Source organism: Epinephelus lanceolatus, chromosome 11 (assembly GCF_041903045.1).
Source record: "Epinephelus lanceolatus isolate andai-2023 chromosome 11, ASM4190304v1, whole genome shotgun sequence".
Lineage (NCBI taxonomy): Eukaryota > Metazoa > Chordata > Actinopteri > Perciformes > Serranidae > Epinephelus > Epinephelus lanceolatus.
The window spans coordinates 3247693-3273594 of NC_135744.1; the positions used below are offsets into that span (position 1 = coordinate 3247693).

The 25902-nt window shown below is 41.8% G+C and overlaps 1 protein-coding gene across 7 annotated transcripts in view; it reads right to left on the reverse strand.

Annotated features, from left to right (window-relative positions):
- The window catches only part of riox2 (ribosomal oxygenase 2), a 118649-nt gene that overhangs the window by 40547 nt on the left and 52200 nt on the right, over nt 1-25902 (reverse strand). For 5 of the 7 annotated variants that reach the window (XM_078172146.1, XM_033639527.2, XM_033639492.2 and 2 more), the window contains exon 4: nt 11426-11554. The exons of the other annotated variants lie outside the window; for them this stretch is intronic. In XM_078172146.1, the coding sequence (XP_078028272.1) occupies nt 11426-11554 (129 nt within the window). The remainder of the gene's footprint in view (nt 1-11425; nt 11555-25902) is intronic. 7 annotated transcript variants of the gene reach the window in all.

The window sequence follows — 25902 nt, forward strand, 5'->3', positions numbered from 1 at the left end:
GATTGATTAATTTATATTAATGTATTTTTCCTCAGATGTTACCCTGTGCTCGCATAACGTTAATGTTATAGAATGGCTAAAAAAGGTACACGGACCAAACCTGGCCCGTTTTTGTTTTTTTGGTCCATGTACCTTTTTAGCCATTCTATAACATCAGTCATCGTCAGTTTGATATTTCATTTTAACCAAATAACGGGAAAACGGAAATACCATGGTTTTTCATTTTTTCGTTTTAGACAAAAAAACTACAAATGATAAAACAGAGCTGTTTTTCCGTTTTTGTTGTCTGAATCAAAAAAAAAAACAAAACGAGAAAACCAAATTCAAATAACGGTCCGATTTTGGTTTCTTCCAATGCCCGTTGTCATCTTTGCCCTTTAAAAGAACGTGAGTTAAAGTAAGACAGGTGAGCTTCCCTAAGTCCAAGTAAATATGGGCCTTTCAAAATAAAAGCCAAGAGAATACAATAGCCATTCTATAACATTAACGTTATGCGAGCACAGGGTAACATCTGAGGAAAAATACGTTAATATAAATTAATCAATCAGACAAATTAACAAGTAAATAAATACACCATAAAATGGACCAATGGAAACAGGGATTGATTACATGTAGATTAATATTGTGCATTTGATTCATCTACACAGCATGAGTAAAGTCTTAGATTAATGATTCGCATTTTTTGGTTCAACACAGTTTGTAATATAGTTTAACCAACAATTACAAGCAATTACTGTGTGTGCGTGTGAGTACCTAAATGTATGCCTGGTTTGTGTCTTTGTGAACTGTTGGCTTATTTTCCAGGTTATTGATGCAGATGTATTTAATACTATTCATTTAGTCTGATATTTGATATTTGATGTTTATGGTTTATTTACAACCTAGTTATAGAAAGCATGTATTTACTTTTCATTTCAGAACCACACGTAGGCCTACCTGTATGGAAGAATGAGCATGTGTTGATGGTGTGGCAGAAATGAAAATGAAAAATAAATGAATAAACTCTGTTAGCGGCTTACATCAGAAATTTCTTGTTGTAGGCTGTTTGGTCTAAAGAATGATTTACAGGACTGCAGAAATAGGACACAGCAACATAAGCTGTCAGCTCCACCCGGTCTGCTGTCGTCAGCCATCTTTGCCTTTGGGGCATGCGCGTTTGGAGGAATCGCGGTTCGATTACTTTCTCCTGTGACCTGCCTGTGACCTCAGTGACGTAATTTCAAAACTTTTCTACTCGTACCAAAATCCCTCCCTGTCTGACACCATTGCTTACCCTGAATGGGCCTGATACACCATTACCCCATTTAACTTGCGCAATTTGTTTGGCATACCATTAAGCCAGAATTCGCACTCAATACCCAGACACCCCTCTTTCTCGCAATTTTATAAACAATTTTCTATGGTTAACATGATCAAAAGCTTTAGAAGCATCAATCAAGCACATACAAACAGATGAGTTCAGACCTCGATATTTGTTTACAATCTCTTTCAAGGCATATATGCACAGGTCAGTGCCATGTTTGGCTTTGAAACCAAACTGATTATCTGAGGAGTGGATATACTAATTTATTTTATCTTACAAGATAATTTCTAGAACTTTAGACTATAGGGATGTCCCGATCCGATCACGTGATCGGAAATCGGGGCCGATCACGTGACTGCAGACTCGATCGGAACTCGGACGTTATGACCCGATCAGGGATCGGATTTATATAATATACATATAAGTATATTTAAAGTCATTATTTTTATCAGATTTTTAATATATGGGCTATTGGTGATTCAAAATAAATTAGAATAAAATAGTATTTACTACCACCGTTTACAGAGTCAGACCTTGTCTGTGTCAAACGGCACACAGCCAGACAGCCTCACAGAAACAACGCATGCGCAGAGCATGTCAGTTTGTTTTGAAGCTGAGGCGCGTGCTATCATGTCTGCTGTGTGAAAATATTTCAAAGTGAACGACGAGAACGACGCAGTCGCAAACTGTCAGATATGTAAAATTGGGATATCGAGGGGTGGTAAGGACAAAGCTACTTTTAACACAACAAACTTGATACGGCACTTGAAAAACAAACACCCGACGCAATATACAGAGTTTACACAGGCAACCAAGCCGAAGGTTAGCCAGCCCACAGTGGAAGAGGCTTTCAAGAAGTGAGAGAAAATGCCCCGCGACTGTGAAAAGGCGAAAAAGATAACAGAAAAGATAGCCGAGATGATAGCAATGAGTGACCAGCCACTCTCCCTGGTAGACGACCCGGGATTTGTCATGCTTATGGAGTATGTGGAACCACGATACGACATGCCCTCTCGACACTATTTCTCAGAAAAGGCTCTGCCAGCGCTCCAGAAAAAGATTAGCGACAAGCTACTTGTCCTATTGAAAGACGTGCCTGATGTCGCGTTTACCACAGATATCTGGAGTTCGTCTGTGTCTCCGATGTCACTACTGAGCCTCACTGCGCAATGGATCAACTCCAGTTTTGTTTTACGCCGTGCAACTTTGCATGCCCAGGAATTCCGTGGATCCCACACAGCAGAGCGCATCCAGCAGGCGATGGAGAAGATGCTTAACAACTGGGGAATAGACAAGAACCGAGTTCATGTCATTTTGCATGATAACGCTGCAAATATGAAGAAAGCCATGCTGGATATGGGAGTACAGAGTGTGGGCTGTGTAGCGCATACATTCCAACTTGTCGTGCACGAGGGCCTGCTTTCCCAGCGCAGCGTCACAGACACACTGGCCAACACGAGGAAGATTGTAGGCCATTTCAAGCACTCCCCGCTAGCCTACTCCCGTCTGGAAGACATCCAGATGGACTTGAACATGGATGTCAAGCGCCTGCAGCAAGATGTGCAGGTGAGATTCCTCTTTCCATTATTTATTTTTATCCATTATTACTATTTTATCCTATTATTTATTCCCATGCACTTTTTAGTACTAAATAAATACTTTGCTCTGCACGTGGCTTGCCAACACAATTTCTTTGTCATAGTCAACGTCAACTTTATTTATAAAGCACATTTAAAAACTACATCGGTCGACCAAAGTGCTGAACACTAATAAAAATAAATAATAACAACATAGCCATAAGAAGACAGACTCTATCCATTGCACAGCCATAATAGTACTCTGCACAAAAATAAAGTGAATGAAAGCACACTCTTAATGATATTTTATATTTATTATGTGCAGACGAGATGGAACAGCAGCCTCTACATGCTGCAGAGTCTGTTGGAACAAAAACGGGCTCTCAGTGTGTATGCTGCTGAACGCACTCTACCAGCGACACTGACAGCCAACCAGTGGGAGCTGATGACGAAGACAGCGGAGGTGCTTGTTCCCTTTGAAGAGCTGACCAGGGATGTGAGCAGAGAGACTGCATCTGCAGCTGATGTGTTGCCTGCCATTACAGGTAATTTTTTATCATTTTGTATTGTAACATTTTATTTATATTGTTAGTTTGAAACAAACCATCATCCCTGCCATTCATTCATTCATTCATTCATTCATTCATTAGTCCTCAGACGTGTTCTGTTTCGAGAGGAAGAGCATGACCAGGGAATCAGGACCATGAAGAGGACTCTCCTGGAGGCAGTGGAGAAACGCTTTGCTAATGTGGAAACAGAGCCACTCTTCTACATGGCCACTCTACTCGACCCCAGATACAAAGATGGGCAAGTACAGTTAAATTAAAATGGACCTTTTGTGCAACATGATCATTATAAAGTCATCACCACACACCGGAATTAAGCCAATATTTTATTTCCCTTTCAATGTAGAGTTTGTTATATTGTTAGATTTTTAATTGTATATTTATTGAGTACATGTGTAATTTAGTTGCCTATGCTGTGCTATGTGGTGTGTCTTTCTTAGGTTGTTTTAAATTGTGTGTAATGTTACATTTATCTTTTTTTAGTTTCTTCACCAAGTCAGCCCACCTGACGCTTGCCAAAGACCACCTCATCCAGGAGGTGGCAAAGAAGACGGAGGAGAGGAGGGCCACCACCAGCAAAGAGCCAGAGGCAGCAGAGCCAGTGAGCAAGTCCCCACGTCATGAAGGAAGCAGCAGCCTGGCAAGCGCCTTTGAGGAGATCTTACAAGAGAGGCAGTCACAGGCCCGGTCTGTGAGTACCACATCAGCAGAGGTGCAGGTGCAGAACTACCTCTCAGAGCAAACCACCCCCCAGAGAAGCGATCCACTTGAGTACTGGAAAGAACATGCCACTCAGTTTCCCTCACTTGCTGCTGTTGCTACCAAGTATCTCTGTGCCCCCTGCAGCTCTGTGGACAGTGAGAGACTTTTTAGCGCTGTTGCAAATGTCCTTGATGAGAAAAGGAACAGGCTCTCAGCTGACAGGGTTGAGATGCTGATTTTCATCAAGAAAAACATACATGTTTTGAAGGTAGAGGAGAAGAAGGAGAAGAAATAGGAGTGTAGTTCCAAAAAGCACAATACTGGCCTTACTTGAGTCACTTTGTTTTATTGGCTCATTTGTTTTATTTGATATTTTAATGCCTGACTGCCATTTTAAGTTAAGCTGCTGTTTGTTTTAATACTAAGACTATTGAGTCTGTGATGTTGCACTAAGTTCTAATGTTGCACTAGTTCTAATGTGAAGAATAATTTTTCTGTTCTGACTTGAGAATGTTCAAGCTACCTCATAAGTGCTCAGTTTACAATACACTGCACTGCTTGCATGCACAGCTGTGCATGATAAGTGTTACATGTTAATATAAGAGCCATAGGTGCAAAAATATAATAAAAATAAGGGACATCCTGGATAATTTTCTTCGCTCTTCTTCATTTTTTAAATGTATTATAGAAGTATCGGATCAGGACTTGGTATTGGCAGATACTCAAAATCAAAGGACTCGGACTCGGACTCGGAGGCAAAAAAACCTGATCGGGACATCCCTACTTTAGACAGAATGCTGGCAAGAGCTATGGGCCTGTAGTTATCTAGGCTACTTATTTTTCCCACTTTGTCCTTACTAAAAGGACAGAGAGCATTGAGTCAGGCAACAGACCATGGACCATGAAACTAGTAAAACATAGAGAGAGAGGAGGAGCTGTTCTCACACTTGCAAACTTAAGGTGTTCAGCAGTAATGCGGTCAAGACCGCTAGCCTTATTATCAGAGATCTTATTAATAGCTCGATACACTTCATGAGACATAATCTCAACAGAGGCATCATCCCCAATACTATCTGCCTTATACAGATCACTTTTTAGACAGTTAAATAAGTTGCTATAATGCTATCTCCATACCTCTGCAATATTGTCTGTACCAGATGTTCCGTCTACAGTACATGGTAAAGATGCTTTACAGTTATTAAGAACTCTTACTTCTTTCCAGAAATCAACCACATTATTGCCTAGCAATTTCTTAGCCATGAAATCAGCCCTCATGGCTTTCTCATTTTTAGTGATGTACCTGATAGCGTACTTACATGTATACCTAGCATTAGTGCGCTGCTTGTTCTCAAGCTCATATCCTTGTCTGGGTCTGCCTGCGTCATCCCATAATTTGAAGGCTTCTCGGGCTTCAGCTTGTTGTTCAGCTACAAACTCTTTCCACCCAGGTCTGACATTATACTTCTTAGATTTACGCTTTAAAAATGGCTTGCTGCCTTTATGTAAAGCATCTACTATGTTATTATACATGGAACACACAGTTCTCCTATGCTCCTCATCCTTACAGTACACATCTCTGCACATGACTGCATCTCTACATATATGAACATTACTTAGCAGATCATTAGTACAGCCATAATAAGTTAGGAGGTCATCCTTTGTAAGGGATGTCCAGTTTATTTTTTCAGTACTGAGACTACCATCTCTTACTACCGCAGGTAAAATATCAACATTTAGCGTCATGGCAAATGTATGTGGTCTGCTGTTGACATACCATACAAAATGTCCATACCCCCCAGTGAGGCATGTGCATCAGCTGTACTGATACAGTGGTCCAGCCATGACGTGGTGTGCCAAGCCTCACTAATGTATGTATAACTATCTGTAGGCAGAAACACTTTGCTTGACAATATAAGATTATTATCCTCACAACATTGAACCATGTGATTAGAAAACAATGATCTGCTGTCCAGGAGATCAGCATTCATATCCCCAATGACATATATATTGGAGTAGGAATTATCTTGAATTAAAGAGTTGATGAATGCAAGCCTATGTAAATACTCATCCTCATTATCATGGCACTCATAGGGTGTATTAGGGCTGCACGATTCTGGAAAAAATGAGAATCATGATTTTTTGGCTTATAATTGAGATCACGATTCTCTCACGATTTTTTTCAACATAAAGATATATTGTGCTTATTTCCTGATACAAAAGGAAAAGTACCAAAAATTATAAATAAATAATAAAAAATATATCATCAAATAACGAAACCTATGATTGTGCCTGATACAAGAGACAGAAGGCACATAAACTCTGGTCAGCAGAGAGGGAACACTTCTGTTTTTAGCTTAAATGCAACAGCTGACAGCCTGACACTGACCATTAAAACAATAAACTTTAGTCTCTTGTCTTCTCTTACAGCTTTTGAACAAGTTTAACAATAATATCAATGTTGAACAACATTTTTCTGAGGTAGGTATTCCAGGCCTGGAATTAAGTCAAAATTAAATGTTTCAACTCCATGCATTTGACAAGAGTATTCACCTAACATAGCCTACATATCTTTAATTATATAATTATTTGTATGTCTCTATGTATATTTTTACATAAATCCTCAATATTTTATTTGCCTTTAAAAAAAATCCTCTTCCTTCATTTAATTTGACAGTGTTTACTGTTTTGTATTATATGTATTAATTCTCTGCAGGATCTTGTATGTTCTTTAATGAGCCCTCTTCCTCAGGGAGGATCTTGGCCTCCCACTTTGTTCCTGGCGGCAGAGCAGAGTGATCCATCTTTCTTCTCAGAGGATCTTTGTCCCATGAGAGCAGGCAGCTGTTCTCCGTGTCCGCAGTGTAAACATCTTTCGCTGGCGATTTGACAGTCACTAGAAGCACATTATGACCCTTTGTAAAAGTTTTTGTGTGGTACCTGTGTTGTACATGAGCTAACGTTAGCGGCTAAGGACTGAGAGGCTGTCGTGTGTGTGTGTGTGTCAGTACATTAACTAGCCGTAGCCTTGCTGTTTGTCATGTTAATGTTATCGTCTGCAGCCCTGAATAGCTTGTAAAGCTTTAGCATAGTTAGTTAACACATTTTTTTTCGGCCCATGTGTTTACTGCTACAGAAAATGAATAAATCTTTGGTTTATTTGCACAATGTCGCCTCTCTGCCGTCTTTTATCATGCTTGCTAACGCTAATTTAACTTTACCAGCAGATGTGTATGAGGCACAAACTGAGGCTACAGTTAGCAGTGTGTTTCCCCCGTCTCGTTGCTTTCCAATATGCCGGCCGGCTGTCGCTCTGCATCACGTGGTATAACGCTGCGTTGTTGGGAGCGCTTGTTTTCATGCAGATAATGTCGCGACTCCCGGCACGGGCGGGGCCGGCAGAATCGCCGTCATTGAAAAATTAGACTGCATATGCATATGAATCGAGATCACAATTTTATTATGATTAATCGTACAGCTCTAGGGTGTATACACATTTAGAACCATAAATTCCTTATCATCATGGACAAAGTGTATTGCAATACACCAATCCACACCAAGCCTTATCACATTTATCAATGAGTCCAGCTTCTGGTTCCAGAGAATGGCAACACCCCCAGGTATTCTCCCTCTAACTAACCCCATGGAGAGATCAGTAGTGGATTCCCCTGCCCCGTGGAAGTTATCATTAAGACAGTTTAATTTCTCCAAGTCCTGTTTTGCTGAAGAAGTCTCTTGCAAACATAGTATATCACAAGTGTCTAACAAATTGTCTACAACCATGCGGTGAGCTTTATCCCCTGCGCACTGGCCCATATGCAGGCCACGACAGTTGTACGAGACAATACGCATAGTCACTTATGTTGATAGGTGAATACCCACTGCACCAGCAGGCACCTTTCTTACCATCGCAGTCAATGCTGTATTTGCGCCGACAACTCCAGCCCTGCGCGGCTCATAGAACCACCGGACAAGTGCCCCCTCTGGCCAGAGCTCCGGAGTGCACATTTCACCAACTTTGTTGCACTCAGCAGATACTTTCAAAGATGTGGATGTACTGTGTTCAAGAGCAATCTTTTGGCAGCGGACCTGTCGGCCAGGTTTTTCTTTGAGGTACATAGATAAAGTTTCAGAGTCAAGGTCTGGTGAGAACCTAGAGGCGAAGGCACTCACCAGCTTAGACTTTAGAGTTTTGATGCCAGTCATGATTCCAGTCCCCACAACAGGCACCGCGTTGTGTCTCCTTTTCCGCCCTGAGGCAGCAGCTGATGATCCCAACTGAACCGCAGCCCTCCACGGCTCCTGCAGACGTCGGCCTTTGAGCTCTCTAACCACCTTGGTCCACTCTGGAGAGCGAGACACAGACAGCAATCCACCCGGAGAGCGGCCCACCACAGGCCCTTCCGCATCCATGGCCTTCCGACCCGACACAGACATCTCTCCCTGCTCTGGAGCTCTCGGCGTCGTGGCCCTCCCTCCTGTGCACGGTCCCGAGGCTCCCCGCGCAGTGGACTCCGGCTCTGTCGCTGCACCAGCCAGGTTAGCCACCTCCACAGCCACACCTGTGCTTGGCCTAGCCGAACCTCCGTCCACAGCCAGCTCAGCGGGTCGCTCCAGTACGCTTACTCTGCAGTTCACATCCATAGTGATAGCACGGAGCTCTTCATTTATGTCAGCCTGTAGCTGCATTGTTTTCTTCAAAGAGCAGAGTTCAACGTGCATTTTCTAAATTCTCCCAAGCAGACTCGAAATGTCCATGTTAGAAAAGGACACCGGGGGCAGTTCATCTAGATAATGCGAAACAAATCTGGGAATATTCTCCCAGCACTCATTCAACACTTTGAGACAGCTTTTTATGTTGTTGGCATCTCTCTGTTGCCCTTTATGTGACACATACCGCTGCGACGTTGGGCAGAGTTCAAACAAAACTTTTTTCAAGGATTCAATCCACTCGGAGTCAAAATTGGTTGTAGCCAATAAAACTATTTTGTCCTGGCTTAGAGTCTTAATTTTTACTGCGAGAAAGTTTAGCAATTCATCCTCAACAATAACCTTGCCATCGACAGTTTTATAAATGTCAGGTTGTAAGCGAGACCAACCAAACACAAGAGCAGCCTCACCACGCCGTGCATCATCCGCCATCTTTAAACGGGCACTGTGTAGGAATTTCTCCCATCTAGTGTTGAGATCGTATATTGCATTCAAACGGATAGCGCACTCTAGCGCCTCACTGTTTCAAACACGTATTACAACAACGGTCGCTGCTGTGTACCAAAAAGCTATGATAACAATGATGAAACCATGTCATCCAATACTTCATGGAGTATTCATTCAGGCTCCTACACAGACACAAGCGACAAACCCCCTCCTCACCATGCTGGCTGTGTTTACAATGTAGGACTGCTGGGGCGGGTGTAAATCAAAACAAACCAATCAAGTCTTGTCTTTTGACAACTGACAAGTGGCCCAACCTCACACACCTCGTCCCTCTCCTCGCAACAGCGCCGCTAACCGCTAACAACACTAACAGCGCTAACAGCGGCTAACAGCTGTTAGCAGCGCTGTTAGCTGTGATACTACTTCAGCAGATCTCTCCACCTGGGAAAGGCTACCCCGATGTTGACCCTCGTTTTTTGAAATCGCCGGTCACGTTGCCTTTTTGCCTTTTTTCAAATGCACCGGCACTTGTGACTAGCCTGCTTGCTGTTGCTTTTCGTCACTCTACCTGCAGGAGGAAACTGGAAACCGACAAGTGAAAACACGAAAGGCGATTCCATATTTCTCAAGTATGTCCCTGTACGTACCTGTGTTTTCAAGATGGCACACTTACATGATGAAACACCAGTCGCAATGTATATGTAAATGAGAATTTCGGAGCTTACGGACATACTTAGATACGCTGATAGAGGTAAATACACATGTGCAAGGACACACTTTTGACTGCAAAATTTGTTTGTCTCAAAGAACAACTGAAATTGTTACACATAGTGCCTTTAATGTGACCATTTGTGTGTCTATAGACACAGTACGTTCAGTATGTTTTATTCATAGTTTCATTGTTAATACACTGAAATGACAAACTTTTTGGGGTATCTGATTACATTACGATGATTCTGAATATTATCTTTACACAGCAGTATCAGTATTTCGTACTACATTGTAAGTCCTACACGTCGCAGTGACACAAACGTCCTGTGTGATTCTGTATACTGGCACTATTTCCCTCAGTGGAAACGAAGCTTCTATTTACTTTTATTTCACAGATAAGAACCAATAAATTGTTAAGACAGTAAAGCCTCCACTAAAATAGCATTTGAAGTCTTGTGTGTGATTTATCCTTTAGGGATTTATACTTCGGGATTTATCCAGGTTTCATATGAGAAGACGAAATCTCTACTCATCGCTAGGCTAATTTATACAATGTAAAATGCCATAGGCTGGCACTAATAACGTTAGCATGTTGTATTTGTTCGGAAATGTGTTTAGTACCATACAGTTGTTTTGTCAGTGAACTTTGTGAGTTGTAATGGAGCCAAATTGTGTGCCGTTGTTAAATGTCACTGTTGTCCCTGGTTTTATATGAGAAGAGGAAAAGACCGCTAGTTGCTAGGCTAATTTATACAATGTAAAATGCCATAGACTTGTGCTAATAACGTTAGCATGTTGTATTTGTGGGGAAAATCTGTCCAGATTAACACAAGTGTTTGTCTGTGAATGCTGCGAGTTATAAGTGAAGCCAATTTATGTACTTGTGTTTGAAATTTTCTCTATTAAGCCATATTTAATGTGTGTTTTGACTTCACTAAACTTTACAGCACTTCCCAGGAACCTCCGCCACCGACTAGTGTTTTAGAGGTGTAACTGCAGTGACACAGACACCACCGCACAAGTAAAAATGCTCACAATACCGTAGGCGACGTGCTTGACTACGTGCGTAGGGTCTACACACAACCATAAATCCCCTTTTACACATATTTATTTTATCCTCCGTTTATCTGTTTTAATTTTTGTCATTTATATTCTTCGTACATACTTGTTTATCTTTGAGATATGTTGTTCTGTTACCTGTGCTGTGTCATTTGTCAGATTTTTTGTACATATTCACTTTGACAGTTAAAAAAATAAAACAGTTTCTCTATTGACAGAAGTCGGCATGTTGGCCAATAAGGATATTTCCTTATAAGGCTAATATCGATACAGATGACGCGTCGATATTAGCGTGTATCCCTAGTTGAATTTATCGGTCAGTGTATGTACACAGTATATTTTGGGTGCTGTACCTTCAGTACGATATCATGGGTTGGGCTGCCAATCCTCTCCTCTGACTCCACGCTGTACTCTGCTGCCAGCGGAACAGTAGGACTATAGAGACGCCAATGTTTCTGTCCCTCCAGCTGCAGGATAAATACCTGAGAAAAAAGCACTCCATCAACAGAAGGAAAAATGCATGCTCTATCTCACACAGGGTCTGCCCTCTACTGGCCTCTAGGGATAATACTCTCCTCCAATCACAAGCACACATTCACCCACTAAAATTTGCATAAGTGTAGCCAGCAAATCAGGATGTGCCTTCTCTAATCTGTCCAAACCCCACAGTATATAAGGGAGTACCACAGCGCAGTTTGTTTGGCCTATACAACAATGGCCAAAATGATCATCATAATTACTTCAATCAATATTGAGATCATGATTATTTATCATGATTATTTTTTGTTTTTTGGGACAAAATATTTTAATTGTGCTTTCAAATTTAAATAAACAGCACTTCTTTCACTTCCATGTTCTGCTACATTCCTGCTAATGTTCAAATATCTGCATCAAAATGAGACTGGTCTTTACTCACACTGTTTGTCCCAGAAACAGAATATAAATAAATTTATACCAAACGTTTTTACCCAGAATTTAATCAACAGAGCACTGCTCTCACTTTCACATTGTGCTACATTCCTGCTAATTAACAAAGCTTTGCATCAAAGATAGACTTAAAATAAGGTTCTTCTTAAAGCCTCAGTGTGTAAAAATGGTGAGTAACAGTGACATCAGCGGTCAAATTCTAGATTGCAGCGCTCACTCGCGCACCCCTCCTGTCGGGTAAGTGATGGTGGCATCGTAGGACAAAAAGCCTTGCGCAGACAGCAGAGTTTTTCGAGTTTTTCAGGAGTATCTAGCGACAAGGTGAATATTTATTTAGGAATCTAAACCATGTTACGATATGTTATAGCTTACCAGTGAGATATAGGTTATCTGTGAGATATATGTTAGGAGTGTTTTATTTCTAATTGTTTTGGTAACATGAGCATTAGCACAGTAATGCTAAAATAACACGTTTTATGTGATAGTCATGGCACAGTGCGGTAAATATAGGTTGGTAGGATTATAATATATGCGTTTCCAGAGTGTTCTTCCACAGGACACAGGGAGATGAGGAAGAGGGAGAGGGAGAGGATGAGGGAGAGGGAGAGGAGGAAGACAAGGGAGAGGAAGGGGGCGTGAGGGTAGAAGCGGTGCAGGAACGGCCAGGCGAAGAGGTGTGTCTCAGCCACCCAGAGGGAAGAGGAGGAGGAGAGGGTGACAGCCTTCACAGCAGCGCGAAAGGAATCAACAGATTAGGCTGTAGGCTAGGCTAACCATTTAGCTGTAGCTCTGGGATGCCGTTGGCCAAGGCTAGGATAACGTTACCACGTAAACGTAGCCGTCACTCGAACTTAGACGAGAGGGAAAAGTAGTTGCAAACATGAAGCCAAAATGATTTTAAAATATCAGATTGAATTGCCTGTCTAGCAGAAAGCAGGCAACCTCCACATCCCTTGTGAAATCCTTCTCCTTCAGGAGTTTTTTCCACCTGGAATAAGCAACGCCGATATTCACTCGCGTTTTGTCCCGTCCTCGCTTATCTGATCTTTTTCTTTTATTTGGTGGCGTGGTTTCTCTCTTACGGGGCAAAACATATGTGTGGTCCTCCATTTAAAGTGCGACAGAATCATAAAAGTACAAAGCAGGTTCACGCAGAAGCGCCCGGGATTGAGCTTCACCTTAACTGTCTCCAGTGATGGCAAGTTCTAGGTAAACGCAAAAGGTGAAGCGCGTATATCCCTTTCGGCCACTGTATTCAAATATGGCGACGCAAGAGGGCAGCCTCCAGCAGACCGCACCCTGCCTGTGTATATATAAAGAGATCATTTTAAGCCTATGAGAAAGCTTCCATTTGTATGTGAATTGCATTACACTTTAGTAAATATATATTTATGAAAGCAATAGCTGATATTTGCTAATAAACAACCAAGTAAATTACACATTGTAACTTTAAGGCTGGGCAGTATATCAATTTCTTACAATATATAGCAATGTATTTTGAAGCAAGATATAGATTTAGACAATACCATCAATATCGATATAGGGTCAAGTTGCGTCACATAATGCATACCAGTGTTCATCTCTTCTCTCTCACACTCTGCACAGCTCTGCCCCACTCCCTCACTCACTCAACAGTCCTCCATCAACACTCAGAGACACAGAGCTGCTACTCTGTTTAATCTGTCTGTTCATTAGTCTATGGTGTGACATCGGCCTGTATGTTGCAGGGGCTACGCTAAATCAGTCTGTGGGATGAATGAAGTTACCGAAATAGCATACGTACAGTACTGTGGGCCTTGTCCTCTGTAACTTTTAGCTGTGTCCAGTCAAGCCATGTTGTGCCGATTTGTGTTTCCGTTATCAGTTTAGACGTCCGGTGCCACACCGAGCTGCACACCTACTGCTTCTCTGGAGTAGGTCCAAAACCCGGGCCGCCCACACTCAAGCAGGCAGCCGTGGTGTCTCGCCGACCACAGTGGACCCAGTTTCTCCCCCTTAAATAAGCCGTGTTATGTGAGACTCTACTCACCTCTGTCTGCAGGAGACCAGAGAGAAAGGCATTTTAAAAGTCTCTGTGTTCAGTACTTTTGTAGCTTCTAAGGGAATCTCTGTGGTTTGCAGTTTCTCTCCTGCGTCCTGTTTTTACTTTACATATCTGCTTTATTTTTACTGTTTAATGTAATGAAGGCGTGAAGTTTCTGCTCGAAAACTCAACATTTCCTTATTTTGCTACTTCACAATAAACGTTTTTACATAGGCTAACAAAATACGGGGGACTTTTATTTTCAAGACTATATGTAAATTAAAATATGTTTATTACCAAATTAGCAAAACTTGATTAGAGGCTTTTCTTCAATTTATATAAGTGTAATAATAAGGCAGGGAGGAAGAGTAAAAGCAGAAACTGCCACAGTGAGATGTTGATGAAGAGCTGCAGACAACAGGCTCTTACTGCACCTCTGCAAACAACTCACCTCCAACAGGTAAACTTCTATTTGCCCTGCTGTGGAAAAACACATGCAGCAAAAATAACAGGGGAATTCAGCCGTGGATCAGCTTGCAACTGAACATGTAGCCCACTTCTTAGAAAATACCGGGATATATATTGTGTATCGCCATTCAGCCTGAAAATACCAAGATATGAATTTCTGTTCATATCTCCCCAATCTGGAAATCCATCAGTAAAAAAAAATATATATATATTTTTTTTCTTCCTTTACCTCTGGAGGCACAGCCCGGAGTTTTTCGACTAACCGGAAGTGCAGGGGCCTCACACCCTTCACTTCCGGCGGTGCCCCCAGGGAATCGCCGTGTTGTTTACAAATACTTCGGGTAAAAAACCAGCAGAGTTTAGCTATATATCACATTTTTCACGTCACTATATCACCGTGTAGACTAATCTGATGTTTGTTAAGTCTGTAAACACAATGACTGAACAAACGTTACTATTTCTGTGTGCACGTAATTAATATGGTTATCGTAGATTAGCTGGGCTAACCGTTAGCTGTTAACGTTAGCCGTTAGCGTTGTCTATAACCATAGACTATAAAAATAAGGTAATAACTCAATAAACGGTCCATGAACAAAATATTTTGCGAATATCTTAGTTACAACATGACTGAGCTAGCAAAGCAATTTTGTGTTGCTATGTGTGGTATTTATTCAGTTATGGGAAATCATGATGTCTAGAAAGCATCAGTGGCTGCAGCTGAAAGGGACAGCTAACAGCAGCAGCAAAGCTAACATCAGGACTTCATCTGTTAAAAGCCTCCCATTGTCGGGTAAGATATGAAACTACTCCAGTTAGCTCAATCATGTTGTAGCTCAGACATCCGGAGCTTGCTGCTTCTGTAGGTACACATTTCCTGGGGACACCTGCACCCCCCCCCCCCCCCCCCCCCCCCGGTCGTCTTTCACACAGAGCTGCCGACAGATTCTATTTTATTACTGTGGTAATAGTACCATGACGCTCTGCAGCAACACTGTTATAAATGTCTGAGTTGATGCTGGACAAGGACAGGGATTAAAAGTACCATAACATTAGCAACACACTTCTTCTTAGCCTTCATACATTCACTGGACTGCAGATTGTGGTGTTTTTTAGGTGGATTTACAAGTTAGTTGTGTTGCTTTGTAACAGGTAAATTTCATGTCCAAGAAAAAGATGATGATGGCTGATGATGGGTGATTTTTGTTTTGACTGAAAAGTCTGCGTCTGTTTTTTTGTTTACTCACTCTTTATCCTTTATTTATTTTTTTTGCACTTTTGGACAGATGTCCTACATAAATAGACTAGATGTAAAATAACCAAAAATACATTGGTGTGTGGGTATCTCCTCTGCTATCCTTTCTGACTTTTGTTTTGCCCATCTAAAGCAGCAATATTCAGGAAACTTTCTTATATACACACACACACATATACATATATATATATATATATATATATATATATATATATATATACACACATTTGTATGTGTATATATATGTGTGCGTGTGTGTGTGTGTGTGTATATATGTATAACACATAAATGCATATATATTATAATGATATGATATATTATAATGATATGACAGTTGTTCGTCTTGAAGTGTTCCTCAATGCGCTGTTTGTATTCACGCTTTGTGTCCCTGATGGCTCTGCAGAGATCACCCCTTGCTCCAATGTAGGCCTGCTTATCCCCTGAACTTAAGGTTGCATCCCTCTCCTGCAGTAGTGCTCTCACATTAGCACTGAACCATGGCTTCTGGTTAGTATACACTTCTATTGTCTTTTGTGTTGTGACATTTTCTGTGCAGAAATTAATATAATCCACAGAGCTAGCATATTCATCCAAATTCACATCCTCAGCAAACAAACCCCAATCTGTGTTTTCAAAACAGTCCTGCAACACTGAGGTGGCTTCCTCAGTCCATGCCTGCACCGTTTTGATGGTGGGTTTTATTCTGCAGATCGGTGGTCTGTATGCTGGGTTCAGGATAAGAGACGGGGTCTGACTGTCCCAAGTGTGCAGACAGGGTTGCCTTGAATGCTCCTGGTATATTGGTGTAAACTTGGTTAAGTATGTTGGCCTCTCGTGTGGCGAATGTCACATTCTTATGCAATTTTGGCATGACCAGTTTGAAGTCTTCATGATTAAAATTCCCTGCTACAATCACCACACTGTCTGGGTGCGCCATGAGCTGTTTGCTGGCGCTATCATGTAGCTTATCCAGAGCTAAGTTAGCCTTAGCTTGCGGGGGGATGTAAACTGCCATGATTATTATGGTTGGAAGTTCCCTTGGCAAAAAGAAAGGTCTGCACTTTACCACCAGAAGTTCCACATCTGGGCAGCAGTGTCTCTCCACTATGTCCACAGCTGTACACCATTTGCTGTTCACGAAAATACATAGTCCTCCCCCATGGCTCTTACCGGAGTCTCTCGTGCAGTCAGCTCTGTAAACAGAGAGGCCCGCTAGCTGGATGGCTGTGTCCAGTATGTTGTCGTTGAGCCAGGTCTCTGTGATGATGGTCGCGCAGTAGGGCATGATTTTCACTCTGATTTCATCCATCTTGTTGACAAGTGATCTGGCGTTTGCGAGGAAGAGGCTTGGTAGTGCTGGTTTGTACAGGTTAGCCTTTAGCCTAGCCCGCAGGCCTGCCCACTTTCCCCGCTTCTGCCTCCTCTCTCTCCACCGCCATCGTTGCCTCCTCACTAGTGGGGTAACTAGTCTGGGAGTCGCCGGGGAACGGAGAATCTCTGGTGGTAGCGAAGTTGTATCAGCTACACAGGCTGTATGATATTCATGCTCGACTGTCATGACATGTCAGCTTAATTAAAAGCATAGCTGCAAATTGAAGCAACAATAGATGTAAAAACACACAGAGACAATACATCTGTGATCAGTTCCCTAATTTAATTTTAACAATTTTTTCAATCTTTTCGAATTTCTCATTTTATTTTATGGAAGTGATCAGTGTAAGTGCACTTGTTCTTTAAACTCAATTAAAAAAAGCTAACAATATAAAAGACGCCTGGTACATGTATTACAGGCCTATCAGTTTGTAGAACAAGTTTGTAGAACAGTTTTGAACAGTTGGAACAAGAGGCTGCACTGCAACATGCAAATCACTCCTTGTGGCTGCTTGCGCTTTTCCTCTCCTCGCGGCTGCAACTTGCGCTCTCTTCATCTACTTCATCACCACTGCTGTACACAATTTAAAAACTACAACACCCATAATTCATGTAAAAACTGCTGCAGCCAATGTGCAGCCGGCGGGAGCTGCAGGACGACTCAACCACCATGATCTGTTTTTAATGTTTTATCAGGCAATAACTACTCCAGACTCTGCTCTAGTGTAATTTTCGGGACAATCAGGGCAGGATTCAGGATTTGGGGCAGCTGCAGCTGCTCGGGACTGTCACAAATTTTTTGGGATGTCTGGTCACCCTAGCTGCAACACAAGCCCAAAGTATGATCGATCCACATCCATGTTTAACAGTTAGACAGGTGTCCTTTTTATGAAATTCTGCACCATTTTTTCTCCAAACATACCTTTGCCCATTGCATCCAAAAAGTTCTATTATAACTTTATTAGTCTACAGGACTTGCTTCCAAAAAGCTTCAGGCTTGTGAAGATGTTCCTTTGTAAACTTCTGATGTTGAATTTTGTGGTGAGGACACAGGAAAGGTTTTCTTCTGATGACCCTTCCATGAAGGTCACATTTGTATAGGTGTCACTGCACAGTATAACAGTGCACCACCACTCCAGAGTCTGATAAATCTGCCTGTAGGTCTTTTGCAGTCAAACAGGAGTTTTGATTTGCCTTTCTAACAATCCTACGAGCAGCTCTCTCGACATGTTTTCTTTGTCTTCCAGACCTCAACTTGACTTTCACAGTTTCTGTTAACTGCCATTTCTTGATGACATAATGCACTGAGGAAACAGCTACCTGAAAACACTTCGCTATCTTCTTACAGCCTTCTCCTGCTTTGTGGGCATAGATTATTTTAGATTTCAGAGTGCTAGGCAGCTGTTTAGAGAAGCCCATGGCTGCTGATTGATGGGACAAGGTTTCAGGAGTCAGAGTATTTATAAAGTTTTCAAATTCGCATCACCTGGCCTTTCCTAATGATGATTGTGAACAAGCCATAGCCCTAACAAGCTAATTAAGGTCTGAGACCCTGTTAAAAGTTGTCTGAGAGCTCAAATATTTTGGGGTACCTGAATTTTTGCATGATGCTCCTTTCGTTTTTTTAACTCTTAAACTGTACAAAACAAAAATAATACACTGACCTTGCTTAAAATGTTGAAAAGCGTGTTTCATCCTTAACTTCAGGCCTTTTGGAAATCAGTTCATCTCCTACTTACTCAACTATTCACAGTAAACGAAATATTGACCAGGGGTGCCCAAATTTTTGCATGACACTGTAGCGGCTCTGATATACATAAAACAAACGCACAAGTGTCTCTCCCTCCTGATCTCCACAGGAGACGAGAGAATTAAACACAATGAGACACCATCAGCTGTTGGTGGTGATGTGTTCACAGCCCTTACCAGCCTTACCAAGGCTTGGAACATTGCTTATCAGCCTCCCATCAGTCAGCCTTTCATTTCAGAGTATCTGGCAACTGGGAGGGCTGAGACATGACAAGCGTTATACAGTTACATCCTTTTGTCTTTCACCCTATGCAGGCAACAGGGAGGCAAAATTTCAACTGCTCTGCCCAGTTTTTACATTGGTCCTTCATGTAAAATGTATGACTCGTGTTTGTGTGCTTTTGGGATAGTGTGACCAATAAGGCCCTATCCCAGAAACGCCCTGCCCCTGCCCTACAGGAAGCAGTAAAGGGCCCTCCCGCTGTGGTCTGCACACACGGTACATATGGTGTGGCAATGTCTGAGGCCTTGTTAGGTGTGGCAAGTGTTGAAGACATACACACATGGACAAAATTGTTGGTACCATTCTGTTGAAGAAAGAAAAACCCACAATGGTCACTGAAATAACTTCAAACTGACAAAAGTAATGATAAATACAAAATTAACTGAAAATTAACTGATGAAAATCAGACATTGCTTTAGAATTGTGGTTCGACAGAATAATTTTAAAAAACAAACTAATGAAACTGGCCTGGACAAAAATGATGGTACCCCTAGAGAAGATTGAAAATAATTTGACCATAGGGACATGTTAAACTAAGGTGTGTCCTTTAATCAGCATCACAGGTGTCGTCAAACTTGTAATCAGTCAGTCTGCCTATTTAAAGGGTGAAAAGTAGTCACTGTGCTGTTTGGTATCATGGTGTGTACCTCACTGAACATGGACCACAGAAAGCTAAGGAGAGAGTTGTCGCAGGAGATTAGAAAGAAAATTATAGACAAGTATGTTAAAGGTAAAGGCTATAAGACCATCTCCACCATTATTTTGATCAAAATTGATATCACGATTATGCAAACGATTATGCGGCGCACGTGATGACTTATATTGTTTACACAACGGCATGTCATTTCTGTCTCTACATGCGCGTTTAAAATTCTCCTCTGCTCTCTGTATCACGCACGGCGGAGTTCGGCCCTGATGCGCACGCACGCACGCACACACACACACACACACACACACACACACACAGACAGACAGACAGACAGACAGACAGACAGACAGAGACACACACACACACCTCTCTCGCTCTCCCTCTGCCATTTTCCGCACTCTGTTTTTGAAATCTTCCGCGATCACCTGCCCCTCGCATTATTTGTAGTTCACCTACTTGACTGGCTCGTGGAGTGAAAAGAGGAGAGGAGGGGAGGGGGAGGTATTGCACATGCACGGCTTCTGGGTGTGTTTGATTTGCAACACAAGACAACGAGAGTAAACTGACAAGTCGCTGTTTGAGCCAAAGTGGACTGAATGGGAGACGACCGAGGAGGACACCACTGTTGAAAGCAAATCATAAAAAAGCAACACTGGAATTTGCCAAAATGCATATTGACAAACCACAAAGCTTCTGGGAGAATGTCCTTTGGACAGATGAGACAAAACTGGAGCTTTTTGGCAAGTCGCATCAGCTCTATGTTCGCAGTTACAAAAATGAAGCATACAAAGAAAAGAACACTGTACCAACTGTGAAACATGGAGGAGGCTCAGTAATGTTCTGGGGCTGCTTTGCTGCATCTGGCACAGGGTGTCGTGAATCTGTGCAGAGTACAATGAAATCTCAAGACTATCAAGGCATTCTGGAGCGAAACATGCTGCCCAGTGTCAGAAAGCTTGGTCTCAGTCGTAGGTCATAGGTCCTCCAACAGGATAATGACCCAAAACACACTGCTAAAAACACCCAGGAATGGCTAAGAATAAAACATTGGACTATTCTGAAGTGGCCTTCTGTGAGCCCTGATCTAAATCCTATTGAACATCTGTGGAGGGAGCTGAAACATTGCTGGAGCAGTTTGCTCATGAGGAGTGGGCCAAAATACCTGTCGACAGGTGCAGAAGTCTCATTGAGAGTTACAGAAATCGCCTGATGGCAGTGATTGCCTCAAAAGGTTGCGCAACAAAATATTCAAGGGTGCCATCATTTTTGTCCAGGCTAGTTTCATTACTTTGTTTTTTAAAAATCAAAAAAGGCTCCCGCACACTGTCTCACTCTCATATTTTCATTTATTTAAGCAATGTTTTGGTCGGTGTGACCTCCATCAGGCATTTCATTAGTTTGTTTTTTAAAATTATTCTGTTGAACCACAATTCTAAAACAATGTCTGATTTTCATTAGTTAATTTTCAGTAAACTTTTACTTATTATTACTTTTGTCAGTTTGAAGTTATTTCAGTGACCATTGTGGGTTTTTCTTTCTTTAACAGAAGGGTACCAACAATTTTGTCCACGTGTGTATGTACTGCAGAATCTTTGTTTTTCCCGCTCATATGGTTCTATCTCTTGGACATGTCAGGCTCCTTTTCAGGGTCTGTGTTCCCTAGAACAACACAGGATTGGTCAAAAGGGTTGGGTGTATGTCAGCTGTGTTGCACCGGACTCCTCAGTGAAAATGATACACCTTCATGTTCCTGTGCTCTTTGATGACCAGGATGTCTATTGCTTGTCTTTTGACCCTTGCAGGGTTAGATCATAGCTCCATAGAATTCTGTTGCTTACCCCCTGGGCACAGGTCCCCTACTTCTTCACTGCTGTGGCCTAGGATATAAAGAAGTAGGCAGGTGAGGGTCAGTGTGGCTGGGTCAGTGTTTTGTCATGATTGGGTGTTCATTCATTGGGCTCCACCCACTGTACCCAAAGAGTCCAATAGAGGGCAGAACAATATTGTAATTCTAGTTCTATTGGCATAAGTGGAGCTCTCTACCATGGAGACCTGTCGCTCCTATGCCACTCGCTGAAAAGGGTGTAGGATGTCAAACAGGGTTTTGATACTCCCTTATATACTGTAGGGTCTGCACATTTTCAGGGAGGCATGTCTTGATTGGCAAGCTACATTTACACAAATTTCAGCAGGTGAATGGATGCTCGTGATTCGAGGAGAGCATCACCCACAGATTCAAGGAGAGGGCTCTGCCTGTGCTAACAGACATGTGTTACAATACTGTAACCTTGGCTACTGAGACCTCAAGTCTGTACCTACTGTCTGCTGATTTTTTTCCATGAACTTTCATCAATGTCAGAGACTGAGATAAAATTGCTGAGGTGGATGTAAAGTATTAACACTCATCAAAGTTCTTCAAATTTAAAACACTATACATTTAGTATAGTTCAAACATGTTTTGATTCTGTAGTGTAAAGTAAATAAGTACATGTACTATAATACTGTACAACCAGCCAAAAACAGCTCGTTACTCCATGTTTCACTTCCACTTGCACAGAGCTCAACTACCTGAACCCAGGTTTATGTGTCTTGTTAGTTGCAACAATGTGTAAATGAACTACAACTAGTCGTACCGTCACTGCGAGGCAGGACATCTTAACTCAAGCTCTTGTCCTTTGTACTCCCTCGCTGGTGGAACAAGTTACTGAACTCGAGTCAGTTAGCAGAGTCTTAAAAAAAATCACCTAGACTGACCTTTTCAGAGAGTACTTAGGGGCCATGTCCACCAAAGCATTTTTGCTGAGGCTGGCATATTTTTATAATGCTCTGTAATGGGAGCATCGCGTATTTCCACTGTGCTACAAACTGTGCTGAGCACTGCCAGTAAGGTATTTATATTCTGAGCATCCACAGTTGAAAAATGTTCAACTTTGGCTAAAAATACTGCGCTTGTCACTATCACCTTAGCCGTTCAATTACAGTGGAGAAGAGAGAAATACCGAGACAATCGCCATATCTTACATGTACAAGTACTGAAGTGCAACAGTGGGGGAGATATCTGTTATATATGGTGTAGGGATGGGCAGCACAAGCAAAAACACTATTTGAAAATCGTGGCAACTATTCGACAATTTTTCGAATACTCATCCCCCCCCCACCCAAAAAAATAAAACGACTGTTCGAAATTCGAAAATCGTGACCCATCCCTAATACAGTGTATACATTATGTTTCCTCTCATGAACCCACACAGACCGGCAGGTCCCTCCTCTGTCCCTGCATGTTTCAGCCTTCCCCTAATCGAAAGCAAGTACTCTACCCTGTGCCGACATTTCATTTAACCCATTTTTAAACAGGTAAGTCCCGCTGAGATCAACAATCTCAAGTTTCAAAGGAGACCTAGCCTGAAATGTTTACTTCAGCGGATATCCTGTATCATTGTGATATGGTTGTTTGCTGGAGTCACCACACTGAAACTAATTGAACAACTCTACAAAAAAGCCATCAAGGTATTCACCAAAAAAACATATTCCTCACATCACTGTCCAATTTTTGCGAGGTACAATTTATTGAGTTTTGAACATTTAAAAACTTTTAAATACAGCTGCCTCATCTATAAAACCCTCAACAGGCTGGCTCCTCCCCTGTTGGAGGTTTTTTTTTAAACGGAGAGACAACACACTCAGTACCAGATCTGCCTCCAGAGGGGACTGCAAGGTGCAGTTCAGACAAACCTCTATAGGCCAAAATTCCCTTACTGTAAAGGGCAGTGTAGGTTGGAACGGTCTCCCAACCTCAATCAGAGACAGTCCCACTCTCACTACTTTTAAAAAACAGCTTAAAGGATGGCTATTGACTCATCAAATCTGCACCTATGAATGAATCACTGATCAGCCCTCTCATACAGTTCTCTACTGTAGCCCCTTGTTGAATCTACTGTATAACTGCTGTTAATATTGTTGTGCACTTCATATGTTGTTGATTTAACTGTTATTTATGGTATGTCTGTCTGTCTTTTAAATGTGAGGACTACGGATGGAAATTAGCTTCTAGCTAAATCCGGCATATTTACATGGCGTCATGTATTTGTACCGATTGTTCATTAATATGCACGGTCCTCTTCAAATAAACAAATAAAGTAAAGTAAAGTAAATGGTTATTTTTGCATTTCTATTGTCAAAGGTTGTGGACAGTTAGGGATGGGTACCGAACTCCGGTACTGAACGAGCCCCGGTGCTACATTCTTCAAGACCGCAGTATTGATAAGCTCTGACCTTAACGGTTCTGCTATCGGTACTGGAGCAGTCGCTTTTTTTTTTTTTTTTTTTTTTACAAGATAAACGTTATCTTGCACATTTATCTCACCAACTCCGTCAATTATCCGTCATTGTATCATAATTTTCGCTATTCTCCCTGAAGACGAGAGATCTGTGTCGCTCACCCTGGCTGCCTGCTGTGTGTGAGTGGAGAGCAGGGGGGCGGGGCTGTTGTTCCAGTGACACACGCACACAAGACAGCGCATACACCAACTCAAGCTCGCAGTCTACCTATAGATAGGTAACAATTGCGGAGAGAGCCAAACGGTCAAAAGTGTGGCTTTACATTACAAGAGTTGATGCAGACAGTGCGTTGTCACAAGTGTGACAAATGTTTTGCGTATAAGGGCGGCAACACTAGTAATTTGTCAAAACACCTTGCGAAAGTGCATCATATTCAGACGTACAGGGTTTGACTGTCCTAGCACAGCTAATTCATTTACATCCAGTCCAGGGGCCTCATTTATAAAAGAGCGCTTAGGATTCACACTAAAAGTCGATGTGCGCCCAAAAGCTGAAAATGGCGTGCGCCAAAAAATAATCTGATTTATAAAACCGTGCACACGCACATTTGCACGCAATGTTCTCTTTATAAATCACAGTCCTCCTGGAGTTGTGCGCACCCAGATCCGCCTCATATTCCGCCCTCTACACGCCCTAGTTCAAACAATAATTGGTCATGCAAATCACCTCATGAATGCGATCTGCATTCGATATTTGAGTTTTTTATTTGTATCGGCATCGGCCGATACGCGCGTGGGTTCGCGGATTTATTTTTCCCTGGCATGATTTACAGACAGGCATCCACGGGCAGCTCTGTGTTTCCGGAAGACCCTGCAGCGCACATGCAGCAAATCCTACTGTGTACAGTAGTTGTTGTTTTATTTATGCTTCAGCTTAAATATTTGTTTATTTTATAAAGACATTGCTGGAAGATTTAAGAGCACTGAACTCTTTTTTTTATTTGAATGTGTAATAATAATAATAATAATATTCTACCTGTTCTACCTCAACTTTCCATCTTGTTTTAGTATTTTTTACTGTTCAATAAATGTTTCTTATTTTAAACTTGAGACCTGTAATATTTGTTATCATTGTGTCATTTTTTTTATGTAAATTGAGGGAGCAAAAGCAGTATCGGCCCCAAATATCGGCTCAAGAAAATCGGCAGTCCATAATCGGTCATCGGCTAAGGGTGATGGAAAAAAAACGGTATCGGCCCTAAAAAATCCATATTGGTCTATCCCTAGTCACCGCAGTATTTATATGTTTATGGCAATTAGTCTGATCAGACACCTGGCCTGAATTACAGCATGAACCAGTAGTATCCCTGTCCCAAAATACAGTGTGTAATTTGAAATACTATTCAAAGATGAATTTGTAATAGGCACACATGTTTCTTCATGCCAGTTTTGTAATGAACAGCACATGTCTAAGTAGGGCTGATGAAATGAGTGTAACAGTTGTGCTTAATGGCTGTATTTCGAGACATAATAAATGCACTGGAAATATTTAGCTAAATAAATATATTCCATGCAGTCGTGCCATCCTCTCCCCCTCCTGCGCTCACAGTGATACGACCATATCACAAGAGTGGACAATGAGATGTTAGAGGCAGTGCAGATTAAATACATATTTAGAAAGAATATCAATTCAGGATTTGAGTTGGATTTTACAACGTTTTTATGAAACAATTACCACTCACTCCAAGCGCAAAATAAGGCTGCTGGATTTAATTTCAATGATAACGTGGATCTAAGGTGGATATAGCGTGACATTAAATTTGTGTGAGAC